This window comes from Doryrhamphus excisus, linkage group LG2 (genome assembly GCF_037039965.1).
Source record: "Doryrhamphus excisus strain RoL-2023G ecotype Guam linkage group LG2, RoL_Dexc_Guam_v1.1, whole genome shotgun sequence".
Classification (NCBI taxonomy): domain Eukaryota; kingdom Metazoa; phylum Chordata; class Actinopteri; order Syngnathiformes; family Syngnathidae; genus Doryrhamphus; species Doryrhamphus excisus.
Genome location: NC_136358.1, coordinates 306,352 through 324,856, shown reverse-complemented (window position 1 = coordinate 324,856; position 18,505 = coordinate 306,352). Strand labels below are relative to the sequence as shown.

The following is an 18,505-nucleotide window of genomic DNA, read 5'->3' as shown; positions in this document are numbered from 1 at the left end:
AACAGGTGGCCCCGCCCCAGCAACACCAAAAAAGGTACTGCAACAAAGAGACGGGGGTGGCAGTAAAACCAAAAAACATTGTCAACACCCTGAAACTGAGCTGTTGCACGGCTGGCGGACGAAACCACACAACAAAGGTCTTCCAGTTCATTCTCCATTATGTAAGGATCAGGAAATAGTAATTTTACTTTATTTTTGTTTTATTTAGTCGTCTGACATGTAGTTGCAACATTGCCACTTCAGTGAATAAACATTTTTCAAAGGTTTTTAAAAGCTTTACTGCAGCGGTTTGCGAACAACAATAATGATAGTAATATTGACAATAATGATAATAATAATAAAGTAAAAGAGTAATAATTAGCCAACTATTTTTTTAAAATGAAATTCCAGCGACTCTATGGTTAACCTATGGATTTATTAGTTGTTGATTTATTGGTTGTCATGTCATTGTCAGCACTTAACAGTGTAGTTTTGGATGCAATGGTTGATCTTGTGTTGTACCCTGCTGCCCAACAACACTCACATATGCCTCCAGAATATTCCAGTAAGCAGATCTCAATGATAAAGTCGACTACGATAAGCAAAATATCCTGCATGTTGTAGTATCAACATTAATAACCTAAATAAATGTGTTTTTTGTTATCTAGTGCCATCTGTCGTTTACAAAGTGAAATACATTTAACCAATAAGATCCTAGTTCCATTTCTATGTTCAACTTGGGACAATATGATATGATGATATACCACATACCAAGTGGAACACATAGACGGCGTTTCTGATGTTTCCCCCGAAAGAAAATCTACTCATTCGTTTCAAGATGCGTCACGTTACATTAATGTAACAATAAAATGTACTGAGTGGCTATAATGGCAGAAAAAAATATAACCGTTGTTCCTTCAGATTTTTACCTGACTCTATTTTGGGGACAGTGTTAGTCGCACTAAAAACCACTTAAAACCTAAATAAAAATAAAATAAAAACAGTTTGTTAACCGAACCAGCGGAACGTTTGTGTCGTCAACAATAGGCGGACTTATTAACAATGGTGGACTTCCTGTTGAAGCTCATAAAACGTCCTTTATGCTTTCTTCGGCATGAAATACCCACACGTCTTATCTCAAGTCAAATGACTGCTTCAATGAAAACTTAAAAAATAAAAAGATAAAAATACTCCAGGAGACATTAAAAACGAGTTTAGATATACGACAGAAAACCGGAAGTCATTCAACTATCCAATCACAGCTCGAAGGAAACCTATCGGCGGAAGTGGACCGATTCGACTGAAGGTGATACCCAGCCAACATAATTTTGGACTGCTTATGGCTTAAACAAATATTTACACAGTTTTAAGATGCTTTACGATCTGTTTAGAGCCCAGGTAGTTGTATAGTAAAAAGTACTGTCTTGAAAATAAGGTAAGAACATTTACTATCTCTATTATCATTCAGCACTTCGTATTATTGTGCTCTCACTTGTCTGTATTAGGAGATTTAAATTATATTAATCGCTTGCGAATAGTATTTACAGATACAATATTTGTCGTGTGTGGGTACTGAGTGACTTTTTTTGCTTGCCTCTCACATGCCGAACGCTAACACGTTTGTAGTTACACAATACAAACCGTGCACACAGTGACTTCCTGTGCAGTGCAAAATAAGCTTGAAATGAAAGCGTAGCAGCATGAAGCGTGATTTTATATACAGACAGATAGGCACTGTATGTATCGTTTCTTCTCATAAATAAATTACGATTATAAAAAGGTAAAAAAGAACCTGAAACATTAAAGGCTGTGATTATATTTATTTTAACGTGAAATTTAGAGTCTTCCCTTTCAATGGTCACTTCTATCTTCTCCTCTCTGCAGATATGGCCAGTCTGTCCAATTACGCACTGCGCATGGCCCGGTTGAGTGCGCAAATTTTCGGGGATGTTGTGCGTACGACAGACTCCAAATCGATGAAAGTGGTTCAACTGTTCCGGGAGCCTCCCATGGCCAAGAGGAAGGATGTGTATGACTGGTACCCACAACACAACATTTACTACGCCATGACCAAAAAGCTCAGGTTCATGGGATTGTTCAGGTAATTTCCGTATGAACCACTAAGATGTTCTGGAGATATATTGTGTCTATAATAAACCGGATTAAGCCACTTGTCCATCATGTTCTACTGAAAAACTGCCCTTAATCAAATGAATGGCAATTACGTTTAATAATGGGATTAGTACATAGGTATCGGAAGGTTCCGAGTAGTCATTGAAGCTGTGAAATGTCTCCCATCTTGGTTTGCAGGGACGAGCATGAGGATTTCAAAGAGGAGATGCGTCGCCTGAGGAAGCTGCGAGGAAAAGGTGTACCGAAGAAGGGAGAGGGAAAGAGAGCAACCAAGAAGAAATGAGCGGCCACTTTCCCGCTTAAAACGGGACTATTGACTGTGTTACTTGTTTTATGCTGCCTCTTCATCAATAACAGTTTGTTTCAGGTTATGAAAGTAAGAATAAACAATGGATCACCTTTTTAATGTTTCATGAAAAAACAGCAGTGGTGTTGTGTGTTGCTGTCATACAAATATGTGTCATCAGGAAATAATAATGTGCTTTACTATTTTTTGTGAAGAGAACAGTTTAAACGCTCATGATAATACTTATTATATTTTAGCATTCAAAATGAAGGCTTACACACACTGGCGTATTAATGACACATTCATGACTAGTTTGTATTTTTTTTTACAGTACTGGCCCTCAGTGTCTGCCATGAAAGATTCTGGGTGGCCAAGGCCCCATTGAAGGCCCCGGTGCCAAATCCACTGGCTGCCGTTATATCACTACTCAATTGAGAACGTATGCCTCCCTTGAACCACATATGACCACACTGTTTGAGTGGAGATCTGCTTTGCAAATGACATCCAATTTAATGTTGCCAGTCATATAAATAAAACACAAGTAGTGATAAAAGTTGATTTGGGGCATAAACATTACGTGAGGTGGCAATCTAATAAACCTGTTAAGCACTGCATGTAAATACTACTAGTTGGGAAATGTAGGGGAAAATCACTTTCAACATGTTCTCTAAAATATAGTGACTTTTTATATGTGAAATATGAACACAATATCAGCCTGTAACCAATCAACATTATTTATGAAGCACCTTTAAACGAGGATCAAAGTGCTGTACAGGGAAGTGAGGCATACAACACATTTGTAAAATATATAAAAATATGTAATTAAAAAACACAAACGACAGCCTAACGCGAATTATGCTCGACAAGTTACACTGAAGCGTATCACATTTATAGGAGCGAAAAGTAGTAGGAAGAAGCAAAGCTTACTGAACCCATACCCCTTCTCCATGTGCCAGCCATATCTGGTGTGTGGTGGTGTCTTTGTCGACCCCTACCGTCCGTCCTGTAGCCTCTATTATTTTCCACTCACTTTCTCACACTTCAAAATGGCGGCGTTGAGCAGCGCCGAGTCCCCACCTCCCGTATTTAACGGAGACACCTCGGAGCGGCAGCCGGACAGGGAGCCGGCCCTGGGGGAACTGGGCGCAGCGCTGGACTCGTCCTGCCCGGTGGGGATCCCCGGAGGTCCGCAAGATGAGGAGGTAGGCGCTTTACTGGGCAACGGCGCGATGGGGACGGGGGAAAGCGGGCACACGGTGCTCCAAGCGGGGGTAATTGGATGGAAATGCTCCGGAAACACCGGCTCTTCCGCGGATGGAGGCGGTGCGGAGGCTCGGCGAAAATAAAGCGACCTCGGCTCGCGTTAAGCGGCGACGTGCAGCGGCTTGGCAGACGAGGTTTTATCCGTCGGGATCGGTGTTTACTTGGGGCCTGCTTGACTCCATTGGCTCCTTTTCGGCTTGGCTCACTGCAGCTGCAGCCCTGGTGCGCCGCCACCGCACAACGCACGCTGCTGTTGATACAACAAAGACACGCAATTAGCAGCATTCCCCCCCCAATCCTGGTGCCAATCCTGGTGCCAATCCTGGTGCCAATCCCGGTGCCAATCCCGGTGCCAATCCCGGTGCCAATCCCGGTGCCAATCCCGGTGCCAATCCCGGTGCCAATCCCGGTGCCAATCCCGGTGCCAATCCTGGTGCCAATCCTGGTGCATCGGAGTGCACCCGACAACCCAGTGTGCGTGTGCGCGCGCGTGCACCTCAAAGGGCTGATGGTGATTTAGGGAAGTAGAAGCTAACTCAAGTCGTGCAGTGCAATGCAGCTGCACAGAGTACTTTTATCCCTATACAGTACATACTAGTACATACTGTACATATACATTCAAGGTGTCCAAACTGCAGTCATGGGGGCCATTTTAGATTTGCACCTCATTTTTTCATTAGTCCTCGGCTTATTAGTTGAAATTACAGTCATTTACTTACTATAACAGACAAGCTGGATGTTTTTGTTAAATGTTTTTGTATGCAGCCCTTATGGGAAAAAGTTGGGACACGCCGCTGTACACAGGTTGTATTCCAATTTGTGGTCTTCCACACGTCCACGTCCATCAGCATAATGTGTATATTACATACTTTGTTTCTGAGGGTGCCAGTTTTGACAGTGGAGTGTTGTCCTAAATCGATTAGTGTCATTACGCACCAGAAATGATCGTAACATTTACCCGCTTCCTCTTTTTTTCATGATTAAATGCAACCATTTGAATACAGCTAGGATTATGCTTTTGCGTAGTCACTACGCTGTACCCTCTGGCGTCGTATTCAGGTGCGATTCTAGCTTGAATGGTGCACTGAGTGATACCCACACAGCATGAGTCCCTATTTGCATGCACACACACACACACACACACACACACTGACTATGGTGTCCTCAGGCTGCAGACAGGTGTTATTGCACCGTTGGAATAAAGCTAATCCTCATAGTCACGGATTCTCTGCTTTGCATTTGAAGTAATTCACTCAATTCACTCAACATTTTCTAGCAGGAAGATGCTTTGACAAGATGTGATGTGAGTGCAAGAGAACTTGGTGACAGTATGTGCCATTCAGTTTTTTTGAAGAGGGGGGACTTAAATTGGTACATCATTTTAAGTCTGAAATTGACATGAATTGATCAAATATTTACTGTTTATTATTCAACTATATGTGTACTGTGTATGTGTGTGAGTGAACTGTAAGACTTATTAGTGAAGACTTAATGAGGATTTTATATCATCGGCATTACGGATGATGAAGAGTTGTGTTCGCTTCATGCTCGTACTCTGGGAAATGCATTATCTCTAAACGAGTATTCTGATTGTTTGCAATATTACTATATAATATATCTACAGCAATTGGCATTTCTTGTCTTCGGGACATTGTGACTTTTAGTTGTAAACATGAGATTGTAGCAAAAAAATAACAATGAAAATCAATGTTGCTGCCAATTATTGACCAAATTCACACCCCCATAATAATAATTGGATTATTTTCATTAAAAGTTGAGTTCTGGAAACATTTTGAAGGAACTTTTATTCCTTCAAAAGAATATATCCCCCAAAGTATAGTGAATAAAGACACTCAGAACACAATATAAATACAGCACCTACTAAAAGACACATTAGACGCTCGTCTTTCATCATAAAGTTTGTCCAAGTTGAGTTTCAAAGTCATCCAAATTGTGACTCAAGCCCACACCTCTGGTAAATAATATAAACCGTTATTTAGTTGTGTCAAGTTGCTATCCGCCCCTCGTTGGTACAGTGAGAGCAGAAAACTCCATAACAAAGTTTTTTTTTTATGTCAAACCTACTCTTATATGTTCAATAAGTTTATAAGATAAGTTGTTAAATTTTGTTTAAAATGAAATTCTGTGGAGGCCCTTACACTTTCACGGTCTCACACCTTGAAAAAGCCAATATTTATGATTTATTAAGTACGTGAGGTTGAGTGATGGAACGTGTCAGTCGCAGATGCAGTTCCTGAAAGTTGCAATGAGAGCAACCGGAAATATCAGGAAATAGGCTCCTTTTCAACATCCCGTTGAGTAATAGTTTATCATTTAAGGGTGAAATACTGTCATGTGTAATCTCCCAAAATGGAAAGGCTTTTTCTCTGTCATTCTAGTCAACCCGCGTATTTATCATGCAAAGAGAGTTTAAGTCAGTTTTAGCAAGGCCATCAGAGTGTAGGGCAATGTCAAATACAAAATGAAGTGTTAAAGTGTATATGGTCCATAATACAAAACTTCAAAGCTCCATCACCATCCAAATGAAGTAGAAATATTTTGGGGTCAGCTACTCAACATCAGCGCTGAGAGAGCAAGGTTGTAAGTGTGGTTTTCCCGTGGGACGAAAACAAACTCCAAATGAGCCGCTTTGCTTGTTTGTTTTAAAGACAAAAAAACCCGTCACATTTGGAGTCCGTGGACCAGAGGCTAAGCAGATAACTCTTTCTAGCCAGCTGCAGCTGCAGAGACAGTAGAGCCAGGCAAAATGTATAAACAAAGATGATAGAAAAGTCGGTCAATTCGATTGAAATGTGAGCCATCACATGCTCTGGCTGTCGTCAATTGACTTCACATTTTACAGATTGTTTCATTAATCACAAGTGCAAGTAGCTGAAAAATGTACGCAAGATTTTCACATTTTAGCCACAAAATGCGCCAATTTAGTTGCAGTTTGGAGTTTTATACACAACAAACATGAAAGTCTTTCTGGCTATTTCCCCTGTTCAATCAATGTTTGCAGGATGTTTTTTGTATGATTATAGCGTCAAATCACTGCACCCTCGCTGGTGCCCCTTTCAGGAGAACCACCCGCATATAACACCTGCATGTCGCTTTTGTGTTATTGGTGACATAACATATTATTAGTATCGGCATTTCAACTTTTTCTGGCCTTTTTTATTTGTATTGTATTTTTAGAATGTGACATGAGCCAATAAAGAAAGAGCTGCAGGCCCCAGGCAGCACTTCAGACAACGTAGTCCTAGTATCAGTTTCAAGTATCTGTATTAAAGTGTCATCTCTTTTACAGCCTGCATCACCGCTTTGTTCTATTGGCGACAGAGTATATTATTATTATTAATGTCAACATTTCAACATTGTGTGGCGTTTTTGCTAGTTTTTTTTTTTTTCTTGTTTCTTTGCGCTTTTAGAATATGCTGCAGCCAAAGAAAAAGAAAGCTGCGGGCTGCAAATGGCCCTGGGACTGCACTTTGAACACTTGTGTATTTGACTTTTTTGTATTTATATTTACAAAGTGATTTAGTTGCTCGGTCTTGAAATTGAATCATTGTATCGTACAGTTTTGGTAAGTACAGGTCAGCTGGGATAGGCTCCAGCATCCTGCCGCTTCATGCTCATTAGGGTGGTGACCCTAATGAATGAATTGTTCCAATTACTGGCTTCTTTTTCCACAGATCTGGAATATCAAACAGATGATAAAGTTGACCCAAGAACACTTGGAAGCTCTCCTGGACAAGTTTGGAGGAGAACACAATCCTCCTTCCATCTATCTGGAGGTGAGAATTGGTTTCCTTTGTCTCCATGTAGTTGAACAAGGATCAGGATTGTCATTTTCACTGTGTGTGTGTGGGGGGGGGTCCGTCCATTCCCTTGCAGGCGTATGAGGAGTACACCAGTAAGCTGGACGCCCTGCAGCAGAGGGAGCAGCAGCTCCTGGAGGCCATGGGCAACGGCACGGACTTGTCCTGCTCCCCGACACCAGTGCCTCCACTCCTGCAAGTCAAGATGGGAGGGTGTGCGGTCGGAGGGGGCGCTCAGGCTTTCCCCACGCCACATAACACACTGGCCGTCCTGCAGACACCCACGGATGCAAGTCGGGCCAACCCTCGCTCCCCACAGAAGCCCATCGTCCGGGTCTTTCTGCCTAACAAACAAAGAACAGTGGTACGTGTTCTCTTTCTAGACAAGTCACTTTTTTCAAAATTGGTCACTTTACGTTGATGTATTGTAGTATTGCTAACTTCATTTTGGCTTGCATGTTTTTCCAAAAGCAGGTATTGGCAGTGGTTATCTCAACTTCAATAAAACGAAAATAGGTAAATAGGACAGGAACTGCAACGTAACTTCACAGCTTCAGCACTTCAGCATAGGACCAAAGATCTTTTTTCTTTTCTTCTCAGCTGTTCTTTCACCCCCTTTTCCCACAACTTAACAAAATGTTTCTCTTGTAATATCGGCCATTCTCCTTATGTCGCTGGCCAACTAAATGTTCAAGCAGTGACGGGAGCTAGCCAGGCTGAGGAATGTATTATCCATGTTAAAGTGAAGATTTTCCTTGTAGACTTCCTAGTAGATTATGGCTTGAAGCAGGTTGCTCAGAGTGAGGAGTTTGGGGAATTAGGGAATCTAGGTGACCCTCTTTCCCTTTGACGGGATCCACTATACAGTATCCGTAAAATGTGACGATATTTCTCATTTAGAGAAAATAATTGTACCATACACGTAACATGGAAGTATCAGTGCGCAAGGCGGGAACTGCACATTAACTGCTTTGCGCACAGTATAAATATTGCAATCCATCCTGCGCTGGATGTTAGCAGCATCACTCGCTTGCAATGTGTTGCTGCTTTTCTCCATCCGAGTTCAACAGCAATGTCAACGTCCGAGCGGAAGCTGTAGTAATTCTACATTTGAGCAAAGTTACTTAAGATTTGCCAGATCAAAACACTGTACTGTATTACTTCTATCCAACTGTGTGAATTAGTGGAAATTCACTCACACTCTGCATCATGGAAACTAGTTATTTTTGCGTAAACATAAAACTAATCAAATGCGATCATTTTACGTGTCTTTATGTAAATAAAAAGGTTTTTCCACTCCTATATTTTGTCATTAAGTAAAATTAATATTAAAAATATTGTCTTCTCTCGTTCTTATGGTTCTGAGTCCTTGTACCACTGGTGGTACACATACCACAGTTTGGCTATAAAATACATGCCAGTCATTTAAGACCTTCTAGTTAGTGTTCCTCTGCTGTGTTCAGGTCCCGGCTCGGTGTGGGATGACCGTGCGAGACTCGCTAAAGAAAGCGCTAATGATGCGGGGCCTCATCCCAGAGTGCTGTGGAGTCTACAGGATACAGGACGGGTAAGAAAATGTATTGCAACGTCATAATAGTAAGGATCAGTATGCAACTCTAATTACTCCATTGTCTTTTTTCCATCTAAAAAAAACCATCCATGATAAAAATGACTGCCACTAAAGAGATTTTGTGGACAAGTGTAATAACAGCATTGTAGGCTGTTGCCTTGGAGACGCGTGCTTGCCTGAGATTTGAAGTGATAGCAGCTGGAGCCACCAAAAATGGCACATTTTAGAAAATAAATGCGGTACTGATGTGGAAAATGTTTTGGAAACAAATACAGTGGAACCCGCTTAAGTCGTCCCACTTACATTGACCACATACTAAAAGTGCCTGTCTGCCTGAGTCGAAAGTAGAATGAACGAATGAAAGCAGTAGCAAAGTACATTTCTGCACGTATATGGTTTGGGTAGGTAATACGCTGTGTCTGTAGATGATTTCTTTCTCCATCGCTCTTTTTGCTGTGCATCAGGGAGAAGAAGCCCATTGGCTGGGACACGGACATCTCCTGGCTGACAGGGGAGGAGTTACATGTTGAAGTGTTGGAGAATGTGCCACTCACCACGCACAACTTTGTGAGTAGCACACAACCAAATAGGACTTCAAAGTAAAGGCATTAGACCAGATTGTTAGATTATTTTATGGTTAGCTTTGTTTTGTTTGATGTACGTGTGTAGTCTTCCTGCATGTTGTAAACAGGTTGATCTTTGATTAATTGTAGATTCATCTTAGATAGAGTTACTTTTTTTTTTTTGGCTTGGTTCTTGCATTTCAGAATCCTGAATAGAAACTCCGCTACTCACTGTAGTGGAGTTACTTATTTGACAATAATGGTTGCGTGTTGACTTCTTGTCAGCACACAGTAAATCTATACTGCTAATTTCAGTCTGTAATTAATTTCTATGGTGTTGTCCCTTGAGAAGTTGTACGAAAATCCTTGCTGAATTGCAATGTACTCACTTTTGCGAGTTACTACATATGGTGATATAATGGTGGTATTAATCCCAAAGTTCCATTAAATAAAGGCTTCTTAATCATCTCCTCCCAGATGTATTGGAGTAAAACACAACAAATTTAAAACAAATGTTTTATAAGGTGGATTCATGAACAAAGGAGTGGAGTCTCAAGTGGGGTGTTATTGAACACTATTATTCACACTGAGGTGCCAATAATGTAAATACGTTGAAGCCAATGATGGCGTTGCTCACAAAGTATGCTTCTCGTGCCTTGACAGGTGAGGAAGACCTTCTTCACACTGGCCTTCTGCGACTTCTGCAGAAAGCTGCTTTTCCAGGGGTTCCGATGTCAAACTTGTGGCTACAAGTTCCACCAGCGCTGCAGCACTGAGGTTCCCCTCATGTGTGTCAACTACGACCAACTAGAGTGAGTCCAGATGTTGTTAAGACACGTGTAGAAGGGATATTTGGGATTTTTGACATGAAGTTGTATGACATCCCCATCAGCAGTGTAGTGCGTCAACGGTAACTTTTACCCAACTTCCTTCCATGAGCCGAGTTCTGTTTGTTTTTCGTTGTGGAGGAAAGTAGTTACAGCTATCGTTTGCTTCTCAAAGCAATTGAGTGGTCTGGACTTTTTTGTGGGCAACAGTTTTGTGATGCAAATTCTGTTTGTGGACTTTAATTAAAAGTTGACTTTTTTCCTTCGACTTTTCATTGTGCAGCTTGTTGCTAGTATCAAAGTTCTTCGAGCATCACCCTTTCACTCAAGAGGAAGTCTCCTCAGAGGGAACCACCCCTGTGTCTGAAGCGTGTCCATCACTCCCCCCGTCCGATTCCACCGGGTGAGCATGACGCCATCTCACTGTTGGTGAGAGACAAGCTGGTTTTACGGTTTGCTAACAAAGCTCATCCCTCCAGGTCTATATGCCATACGACTCTGTCTCCGTCCAAGTCCATACCCATCCCGCCTAGTTTCCGGACCAGCGAGGAGGATCACCGCAACCAGTTTGGTCAGCGGGACCGCTCATCGTCTGCCCCCAACGTCCATATCAACACCATCGAGCCCGTCAACATTGACGTGAGTGCTCAACCCTCAGATGTTCGTGCTTGGGAGAATAGCGGTTATATTTTTTTATATTTTTAGAGACAAAATACTCCAAAATAGTAAGTCATTGAATGAATGTCATTGTGTTGTCCTCTCTTTGATTTCAGGACCTGATTCGAGATCAGGGCTTGGCGAGGTCCGATGGAGGTAAGTCTTCCTTGCGGAAGAATCCAAGCTCATTCTGTGGTTTTTCCCACCATCCTGCGTCTGCGTGCACTCTGGTCTTTTGTGTGTGTGTGTGTGTGTGTATATGTGTGTGTATATGCGTGCGTGTGTCTGTTCTGTCCCGAGAAGCTGAGCTCTTATCCCTGCAATTTTGCCACTCAATGAGGAAGTTGAATATTCATGCTAGCGGACCTTCTGTTTTGTTACTTCCAAGTGAGTTAAATCCTCTCATGATAGACTTAATGTTTCAGGTAAATCTGAGGCGTTGCTTTCAAAAGGTCTCCTGAATACCACAGACAATTTACAGTGTCGTTATGTTGGTAAACACTAATTACTAAATGATGCATTGTTTATATGGTGTTAAAAAACCAAAACGTAATAATGAATTACAAGGCGGTTAGGCGGCTATCAAGCTGTGATGTGGTGTGATTTGGTGCGTGGTCCACCCACAAACTGTAGCTGTGAGAGGTGAGAGGGGCAGGCTGAGTAGCAGTGATGGTCTGTCTGTCTCTCTTTGCCCTGCAGCCCCCCCGACCCACCCTGCCCGCTGCTTGAGGAAGCACCGAACACGGACCTCAAGCCCCCTCCTATACTCCTACCCCAATGACATAGTGTTTGATTTTGAGCCCGAGCCTGTTTTCCGAGGTAGTTAGGCCCTTTGTGTGTTCTTGTGTCTCTCACTCTCCAACCCGTCACACTCCAACACCAACCCATAGCCTTGTGTGTCATCCACTGTGTGGTCCCCCCCACTCCACTCATCACAATTCCCTCATGTTTTTGACAACGGCTGCTAGTTACTAGTCATTATTCATTATGCACATGGTGATTTTTTTACATGAATCATTCAGAGTACAGACCTTTTGAACAGGTGGCTCCTAAAGCTTCGTTAAACATCCTCTTTGGAGTTGGAGTTTGAACCATGTCAACCATGTCAATCTGTTATTGGTGTGTTTGATTTAAATTCAATTTTATTACATTACACTCGCCCGCGTTTTCTTTAAAAAGAATAAAAACTTGAATTAATGCTCCTTAGTTTGAGACATTATGTTTTTTAGCATGTATACAGCATACATATGTATATACAGTGTCTATAATTTAGGTTCAAATAAGTCTTTTTTTATAGTTAAAATAAAATTTTTAATCCATGATAAACTGATACATTTATTCTCCATCAATAATGACACAAATACATTATAAAAAGATTCACAATTAACTACTGTCATTTAGAATGGTTATTTTATTATATTTGAAGTGGGTTGAATCTAAAATGGGATCAAATTAAGGTCATGTAGTCTTTTGGTGATTTGTGCATTTTGGGAAGTTTATTAAAGCCATCCAATCAAGCACACCCTTTCCTTTCCCTTGCATGTGAACACACACACACACACACACACACACACATACAGGCTCCAAAGATTAAAAAACAAAGCCTTTTTTTTCCTCCACCCCTTCAGGGTCCACTACCGGACTATCGGCCACACCCCCCGCATCGTTACCTGGCTCTTTAACCAACGTCAAGATTCCCCAGAAGTCGCCATGCCAACAGAGAGAACGCAAATCGTCATCATCATCCGAGGACCGCAATAAGATGGTGAGCGACCAACGGAGGCATTCATGTCGTCTCGATAGAACGTCTTTCAGCATGTCCTAACTTCCCGGATCTGTGGTCCAGAAAACACTGGGGAGGAGGGACTCCAGTGACGACTGGGAAATCCCAGAGGGCCAGATCACTCTGGGTCAGAGGATAGGCTCCGGCTCCTTTGGGACAGTCTTCAAGGGAAAGTGGCACGGTAAGATGAATGTTGCTTCCATTTGCTAAATGACTTCTGCATCTTAACCAAGCCAGCCCTCAAATCAAGATTGGTTGGTCTTGCACAAAATCAGTGCAAGAGCTCCATGAAAAATGTTATCACTGACGCTGTTGGATCGTACTTTAAAACTGTTCATTTAGATGAATTGTTCTCTTTCCAAAAATAATAAGATTTTTCAGAATTCAGTCAATTGTGGAGAATTGGTTTCTGGATATTTGCTTCGTCATGCAGTTCAGGCAAAAAGGAGCATACTTCTAGTCCAGGTCCAGGGGTGGGCAAATATTTTGACTCGTGGGGGCCGGAACATATATTTAACACATACACATACACCACACTATTTTATGCTTATAATTTTACTTGAATTATTTGCCTAATTACGCCTAAAGAGCACCACCTGGGACCCTGGTGAGGATAAGCGGTAGAAAATGACTGAATAATAATAAACAAATATTTCTTAAGCGTATGCGTATTAAGTGCCTTAAATAACTTCATGGTTATTTAATGGTCACTTCATGCGTCTTTGTTTGCCGTGTGTCGTCTGATGGCAAATTCCAATTCCCACTCACGAGTGGAATGATCAACAATTGTGTTTTAGGTGACGTGGCTGTGAAAATGTTGAACGTCACTGCTCCTACCCCTCAGCAGCTTCAGGCCTTCAAGAATGAAGTGGGAGTTCTCAGGTAACGTTCCCGGCTGCGCCCCAGCGCCCCGTTTGATGGCTCACCCGGGTGATCTTGTGCGTGTGTGGTTCAGGAAAACGCGTCACGTCAACATCCTGCTGTTCATGGGCTACACCACTAAACCTCAGCTGGCCATTGTGACCCAGTGGTGTGAAGGCTCCAGCCTTTACCACCACCTGCACATCATCGAGACCAAGTTTGAAATGATCAAGCTCATCGACATCGCCAGGCAGACGGCTCAGGGCATGGAGTGAGCCCTCTTTTTGAATATACACAACAACCCCATTCCTGTCCAAAACATGGTACAACGGTACATGCTTCATTGTCTTTTCTCCTCAGTTACCTTCACGCTAAGTCCATCATCCACCGGGATCTGAAGAGCAACAGTGTCCTTTCAATGACTAGTGGGAGTGGGAGTGCATTCCCACTGTATCACAACGTATATTATTTTTGTTGTTGGGATCAAGTCAGCTTCTCCTTGACTACACCTTTCCCAGATATTTTCCTCCATGAGGATCTGACGGTGAAGATTGGTGACTTTGGCCTGGCCACAGTCAAGTCCCGATGGAGTGGCTCCCACCAGTTTGAACAGCTGTCTGGTTCCATACTATGGATGGTAAATAGAACATTGGTGGACCATCTTGGCCAACATGATGTTTGTCAGGCTTCATCTGGTCGTGTACAGGAACACCAGATTGCTTTTAATGGAGATTAGAATCATATGCATGGACGCACGCCTTGGAGTTGACTAGAATGCAACCACTGCCATGTACTTTCATTTCTAATTGATGCTGACAATGCTGGCTTGTATTGGCAATACCAATTGTGACTGGTATTTTTTAAAAGTAGTGTTTTACCATGAAGAATACGAGACATGTAATTAATAAAAAAAAAAAAAAGATACATTCAAGTACTGGCATTTTGTACCTTGAAGTATATACAACAACAGAAAAAAACAAGAGGACATAATCATATAAAAGTACTATTGAGACTGAAAGACATATTTTGGTCATAATTTGCGTGAAAAACCAAAACCTACGGAAAACGGGATCTCCAAAAAACGACTTTCCACTCTTCACCATTTGGGCATTTGGTGTCTTCTCTTAGGCTCCGGAGGTCATAAGGCTGCAGGACAAGAATCCCTACAGCTTCCAGTCGGACGTCTACGCCTTCGGCATCGTGTTATATGAGCTGATGTCCGGAGCGCTGCCCTACTCCAATATCAACAACAGAGATCAGGTCGGTCCCAGTTTGCTGTTATGATATGGACACTTTAGATCAGGGCTCAGAAACCATTGAAGGCAAACCGGACTTCAACAGCTAATGAATGGACACAAAACACCCTCATCTTAGTTTGTCTTCTGAGTGACGCAGCAAGTTAGTGTCATTCCCATCCAACCACTTAACTGCCATAAGTCATTTTTGTGACTGACAGATTTTTCCTCTTCTTAAATATGCAATAACTTTGAGTTGAATGTCCAGTAGAATAGTTCTTGCTGCTCATGGCATTGCACCTCCATTGCACAGATCATATTTATGGTGGGCCGAGGTTATCTGTCCCCCGACCTCAGCAAAGTGCGTAGCAACTGCCCGAAGGCCATGAAGAGACTAATGGCTGACTGCTTGAAGAAGAAGAGAGAGGAGCGACCGCTTTTCCCTCAGGTGAGTGAAAAATCACCTCGTTCTCACCTCCGAATATTCTCCCTGATGGAAAAATATGTACAGTATGTATGTGATTATTAGATTTGAACCCGTTTATGTTGACGCTCCTTGGACTGGCTTACTCATGTCGACATAAGCGGTTGTGGAAACAAAAGCGAGCCATTGATTTAGGAACAAAATAATGATGATATTGGATTTTTTTTTAAATCTATGGAACTTTATTGGCATAATTTTCCTTTTGGATTCTACCATTTTATATATTTCATAATCCTGTCTAACAGAGCTGCTTTTAATACTGCCCTGCTTTTATTTTGAAGCTTACTTTGCACTGAAGAGGAATTCACTACACCGTTACTTAAATGCTACGAAACTGGACAGTAGTTCAGTCGCTGTTGTTGCTTCTGGCTGCGTAGCGATAATGATGACTGTAACAATACGACAAGACCCATTTTTCATAGAAGTGACCCTTTTGGCTCCACGTTGTAGGCGGGACTTTTTAGAAATAAGACCAATACGGTGGTTGAGGACTTGGTCAGTTGGTCAACATAGACAGCTTCCCAATGTACCTGCTTTAAAAATAGCATTTGCATATAAATGACTTTTGAACATTTTCAGATCTTGGCATCCATTGAGCTGCTGGCTCGCTCCTTACCCAAAATCCACCGCAGCGCCTCGGAGCCTTCGTTAAACCGAGCAGGCTTTCAGACGGAGGACTTCAGTTTATATGCTTGCGCCTCGCCCAAAACTCCCATCCAGGCAGGAGGCTACGGTGGGTCAAAAAAAGAGTGATTGTGAAATGATGATGTTCCTGAAAAAGGCGATGACCTGGCAGTTGTCTTGTTTTGCAGGAGAGTTCTCAGCATTTAAGTAAGTGCTGTTGCCACCACTCCATCCGTCGTCACTGCTCCTCGCGGTGGATTCATTCATCACTGGAAAAAATATGTAGTCTTAAAGAATGTGCCGTTTTCTTCCTCTATCCACCTAATGACGGGATTCCTTCCAACTAAAAGCTGGCAATGTAGCCAAAAGCGACAGGCAACCAGAATTAGGGAACAAAAACCATGTAGAAACACACATTAAAAAAAGGAAAAGGCCAGGCATAATTCCCGAGTGGACCAGCCTGCCGAAGAACAAGATGGCTGTGATGCGGCGAGGAGCTGATGCGTTGGAAGGCAGAGGCTCCGCCCTTCATTTCCTGTGTAGGTGAGGAAAAGCAGGGATGCGGTCCTGTCCGGGCCGCAGGAAGTAAGGAGGCCTGTAGGGGGAGCCCTCTGTCAGGCCAGGCTGGACGTCCTGTGAGGAGTTACGAAGTGGGATCACCTCCCAGCTAGAACTCTTGTTTTGTTAGATTATGGATATAAGTTTATCATGCTTCAACATAAACTTTTTTTTTTTTTTAGCTTTCCCCCATTCTGCAGCGGTTTTCTTGCAACTTTTGTTAATGCAGATGCCTCTTTGAAGGGCCAGCAAATGAGACACTGGGTGTGTTTTTTTGTGATCAAATCTACACAAATGATCCATTTTAAAGTCTTGGTCTCAACAGAAGATGTTTTTTTGGCCTCTTTTTGGATGAAAAAAAAATAATAATAATTTAGCATGAACGGCAGGAGCAAGCGGGTATTGTTCTTGCGGATGGATGGGAGGAAGCCAAGAGTGAGTTCTTCCCTGGGCCGGTGTACAGTACATCACTACGAGAAAGCTTTTCCTTAGCTTAACATGCACATTAGGGGTGGGCGATACTGCAAATTTTGGCATGGATCCGATACCAAGTAAATACAGGGTCAGTATTGCTGATACTGTTACTTTTTTCTTGAAAAGAACTTCCAATATCTACAACATGAACACTCTGATTTGTCAACATAAACAGAAGACATCACGGCGGTATCAATCTGATACTGATACTGTAGATACTATCTATTTGGATCCATACGCCCGCCCACAGTGCATGTGTCGTCATTGTTGTCCATTTTATTTGAGTCGCGCATCACCTGGCTTTGATATTGCTGCACTCGCTGCAAATGGGGATCCCACTTCTAGCACCGACCTGCGGTGTTACTTCCTTTGCAGACCTTTCTTTACGGAATTTGTTGGGGTTGGCTTTTTTTTTTTGTTTTTTTGCCATTTTCTGTAAAAAACTGTTGTAATTATTTGTTGTTTTTTTTAACATTCTCAGAACTTTGCTTTACTTTGAAGCTTTCTTGCTAAGTCTTGCTGACATGCACTTTTGTAGAAATTGATGGAAACAAATGAGCGACTCCATTTTTGGGGCGAGAGGGGGAGGATTTTTTGTCGTCCCCTAGTTACACATATTCATGTGTGTCCATTCCTACATGGCAGGCAATACGCTTGATTTTCATTCGTAGATGTGTTGTGGAGCTGAAGAACATTCATGAAGGCTGATCTTCATGATCACATGGTCAGGAGATGCTCACACTAATGAAGGCATTAGTGCGAGCTACGTCATGTTGTTGGAAACCTGGACATGCATGCTTTTCATCTAACGCAGCAACGTTGCACTACTACGTTATTTCGCTAGTGATACTTTGGGGATATTGCTGTTTTGTTAGTCTGAAATCCCCTTAACCTTCTAAGAACGCTGCTTTCTGTAAGTGCTGCAACAAATGCATGTCCACGTCGTCATGACAACAACATCGGAGAAAAGCTAAACGGAACATAAGTGCTGATCAAGCGGCATTTCAGCAAATGAGCAGTCATTTTACAAGAGAAAAAGTCATTTTAATAGCACAAAACAAATTAAAAAATGTAATTTTTGGAAATTTTGGTTGCGGAAAAAAAGTTGCAATTGTACAATTGTTTTTTAAAAGTTGTAATTTTTGGAAAATTAGGCTGGGTTAAAATATATATTATGGAAATAAAGTCATAATATTACAAAATAATTTGAACATTTATAAACAGCAAAACCACAAAGTTGAAATTCATTTAAAAACGATATATTTTTAACTTGGCACATCTTCATGTGTTCCTTCAATTTCTCAGTTTGTGGCCCTTGGTGGAAAAAGTTGACTGTAGTATATGCACAGAAAAACTCCATTTATTTAGTCTTTCTTCCATCAAAATG

General features: G+C 42.0%; 2 protein-coding genes across 4 annotated transcripts; both read left to right on the top strand.

Moving 5' to 3' along the window:
* The first annotated feature begins 1,125 nt into the window (after positions 1 to 1,125).
* On the top strand, positions 1,126 to 2,514 carry mrps33 (mitochondrial ribosomal protein S33). 2 transcript variants are annotated; one of them, XM_058066012.2, is made up of 3 exons: positions 1,126 to 1,285; positions 1,864 to 2,080; positions 2,290 to 2,514. In XM_058066012.2, the coding sequence occupies exons 2-3, from the start codon at positions 1,866 to 1,868 to the stop codon at positions 2,393 to 2,395; spliced, it is 321 nt and encodes a 106-aa protein (XP_057921995.1). In that variant the 5' UTR covers positions 1,126 to 1,285; positions 1,864 to 1,865; the 3' UTR covers positions 2,396 to 2,514. The 2 variants fall into 2 exon arrangements, with proteins under 2 accessions (XP_057921995.1, XP_057921994.1); XM_058066011.2 differs by having other exon boundaries at positions 1,236 to 1,414.
* An 879-nt stretch (positions 2,515 to 3,393) lies between these two features.
* On the top strand, positions 3,394 to 18,230 carry braf (B-Raf proto-oncogene, serine/threonine kinase). Of its 2 annotated transcripts, XM_058066005.2 has the most exons (20): positions 3,394 to 3,600; positions 7,357 to 7,458; positions 7,559 to 7,846; positions 8,946 to 9,049; positions 9,517 to 9,619; positions 10,279 to 10,427; positions 10,726 to 10,845; positions 10,922 to 11,081; positions 11,216 to 11,255; positions 11,799 to 11,918; positions 12,728 to 12,864; positions 12,946 to 13,063; positions 13,680 to 13,764; positions 13,838 to 14,014; positions 14,104 to 14,150; positions 14,262 to 14,380; positions 14,872 to 15,003; positions 15,292 to 15,426; positions 16,042 to 16,195; positions 16,275 to 18,230. In XM_058066005.2, the coding sequence occupies exons 1-20, from the start codon at positions 3,445 to 3,447 to the stop codon at positions 16,295 to 16,297; spliced, it is 2,469 nt and encodes an 822-aa protein (XP_057921988.1). In that variant the 5' UTR covers positions 3,394 to 3,444; the 3' UTR covers positions 16,298 to 18,230. The 2 variants fall into 2 exon arrangements, with proteins under 2 accessions (XP_057921988.1, XP_057921989.1); XM_058066006.2 differs by lacking the exon at positions 11,799 to 11,918 and having other exon boundaries at positions 3,396 to 3,600.
* Positions 18,231 to 18,505: the final 275 nt, after the last annotated feature.

Coding starts and splice junctions, on each gene's coding strand:
- mrps33 (XM_058066012.2), top strand. CDS start 1,866: ATGGCCAGTCTGTCCAATTACGCACTGCGCATGGCCCGGTTGAGTGCG. Junction 2,081..2,289: donor AGGTTCATGGGATTGTTCAG/GTAATTTCCGTA, acceptor CTTGGTTTGCAG/GGACGAGCATGAGGATTTCA.
- braf (XM_058066005.2), top strand. CDS start 3,445: ATGGCGGCGTTGAGCAGCGCCGAGTCCCCACCTCCCGTATTTAACGGA. Junction 11,256..11,798: donor CTTGGCGAGGTCCGATGGAG/GTAAGTCTTCCT, acceptor TTTGCCCTGCAG/CCCCCCCGACCCACCCTGCC. Junction 14,151..14,261: donor CCGGGATCTGAAGAGCAACA/GTGTCCTTTCAA, acceptor CACCTTTCCCAG/ATATTTTCCTCCATGAGGAT.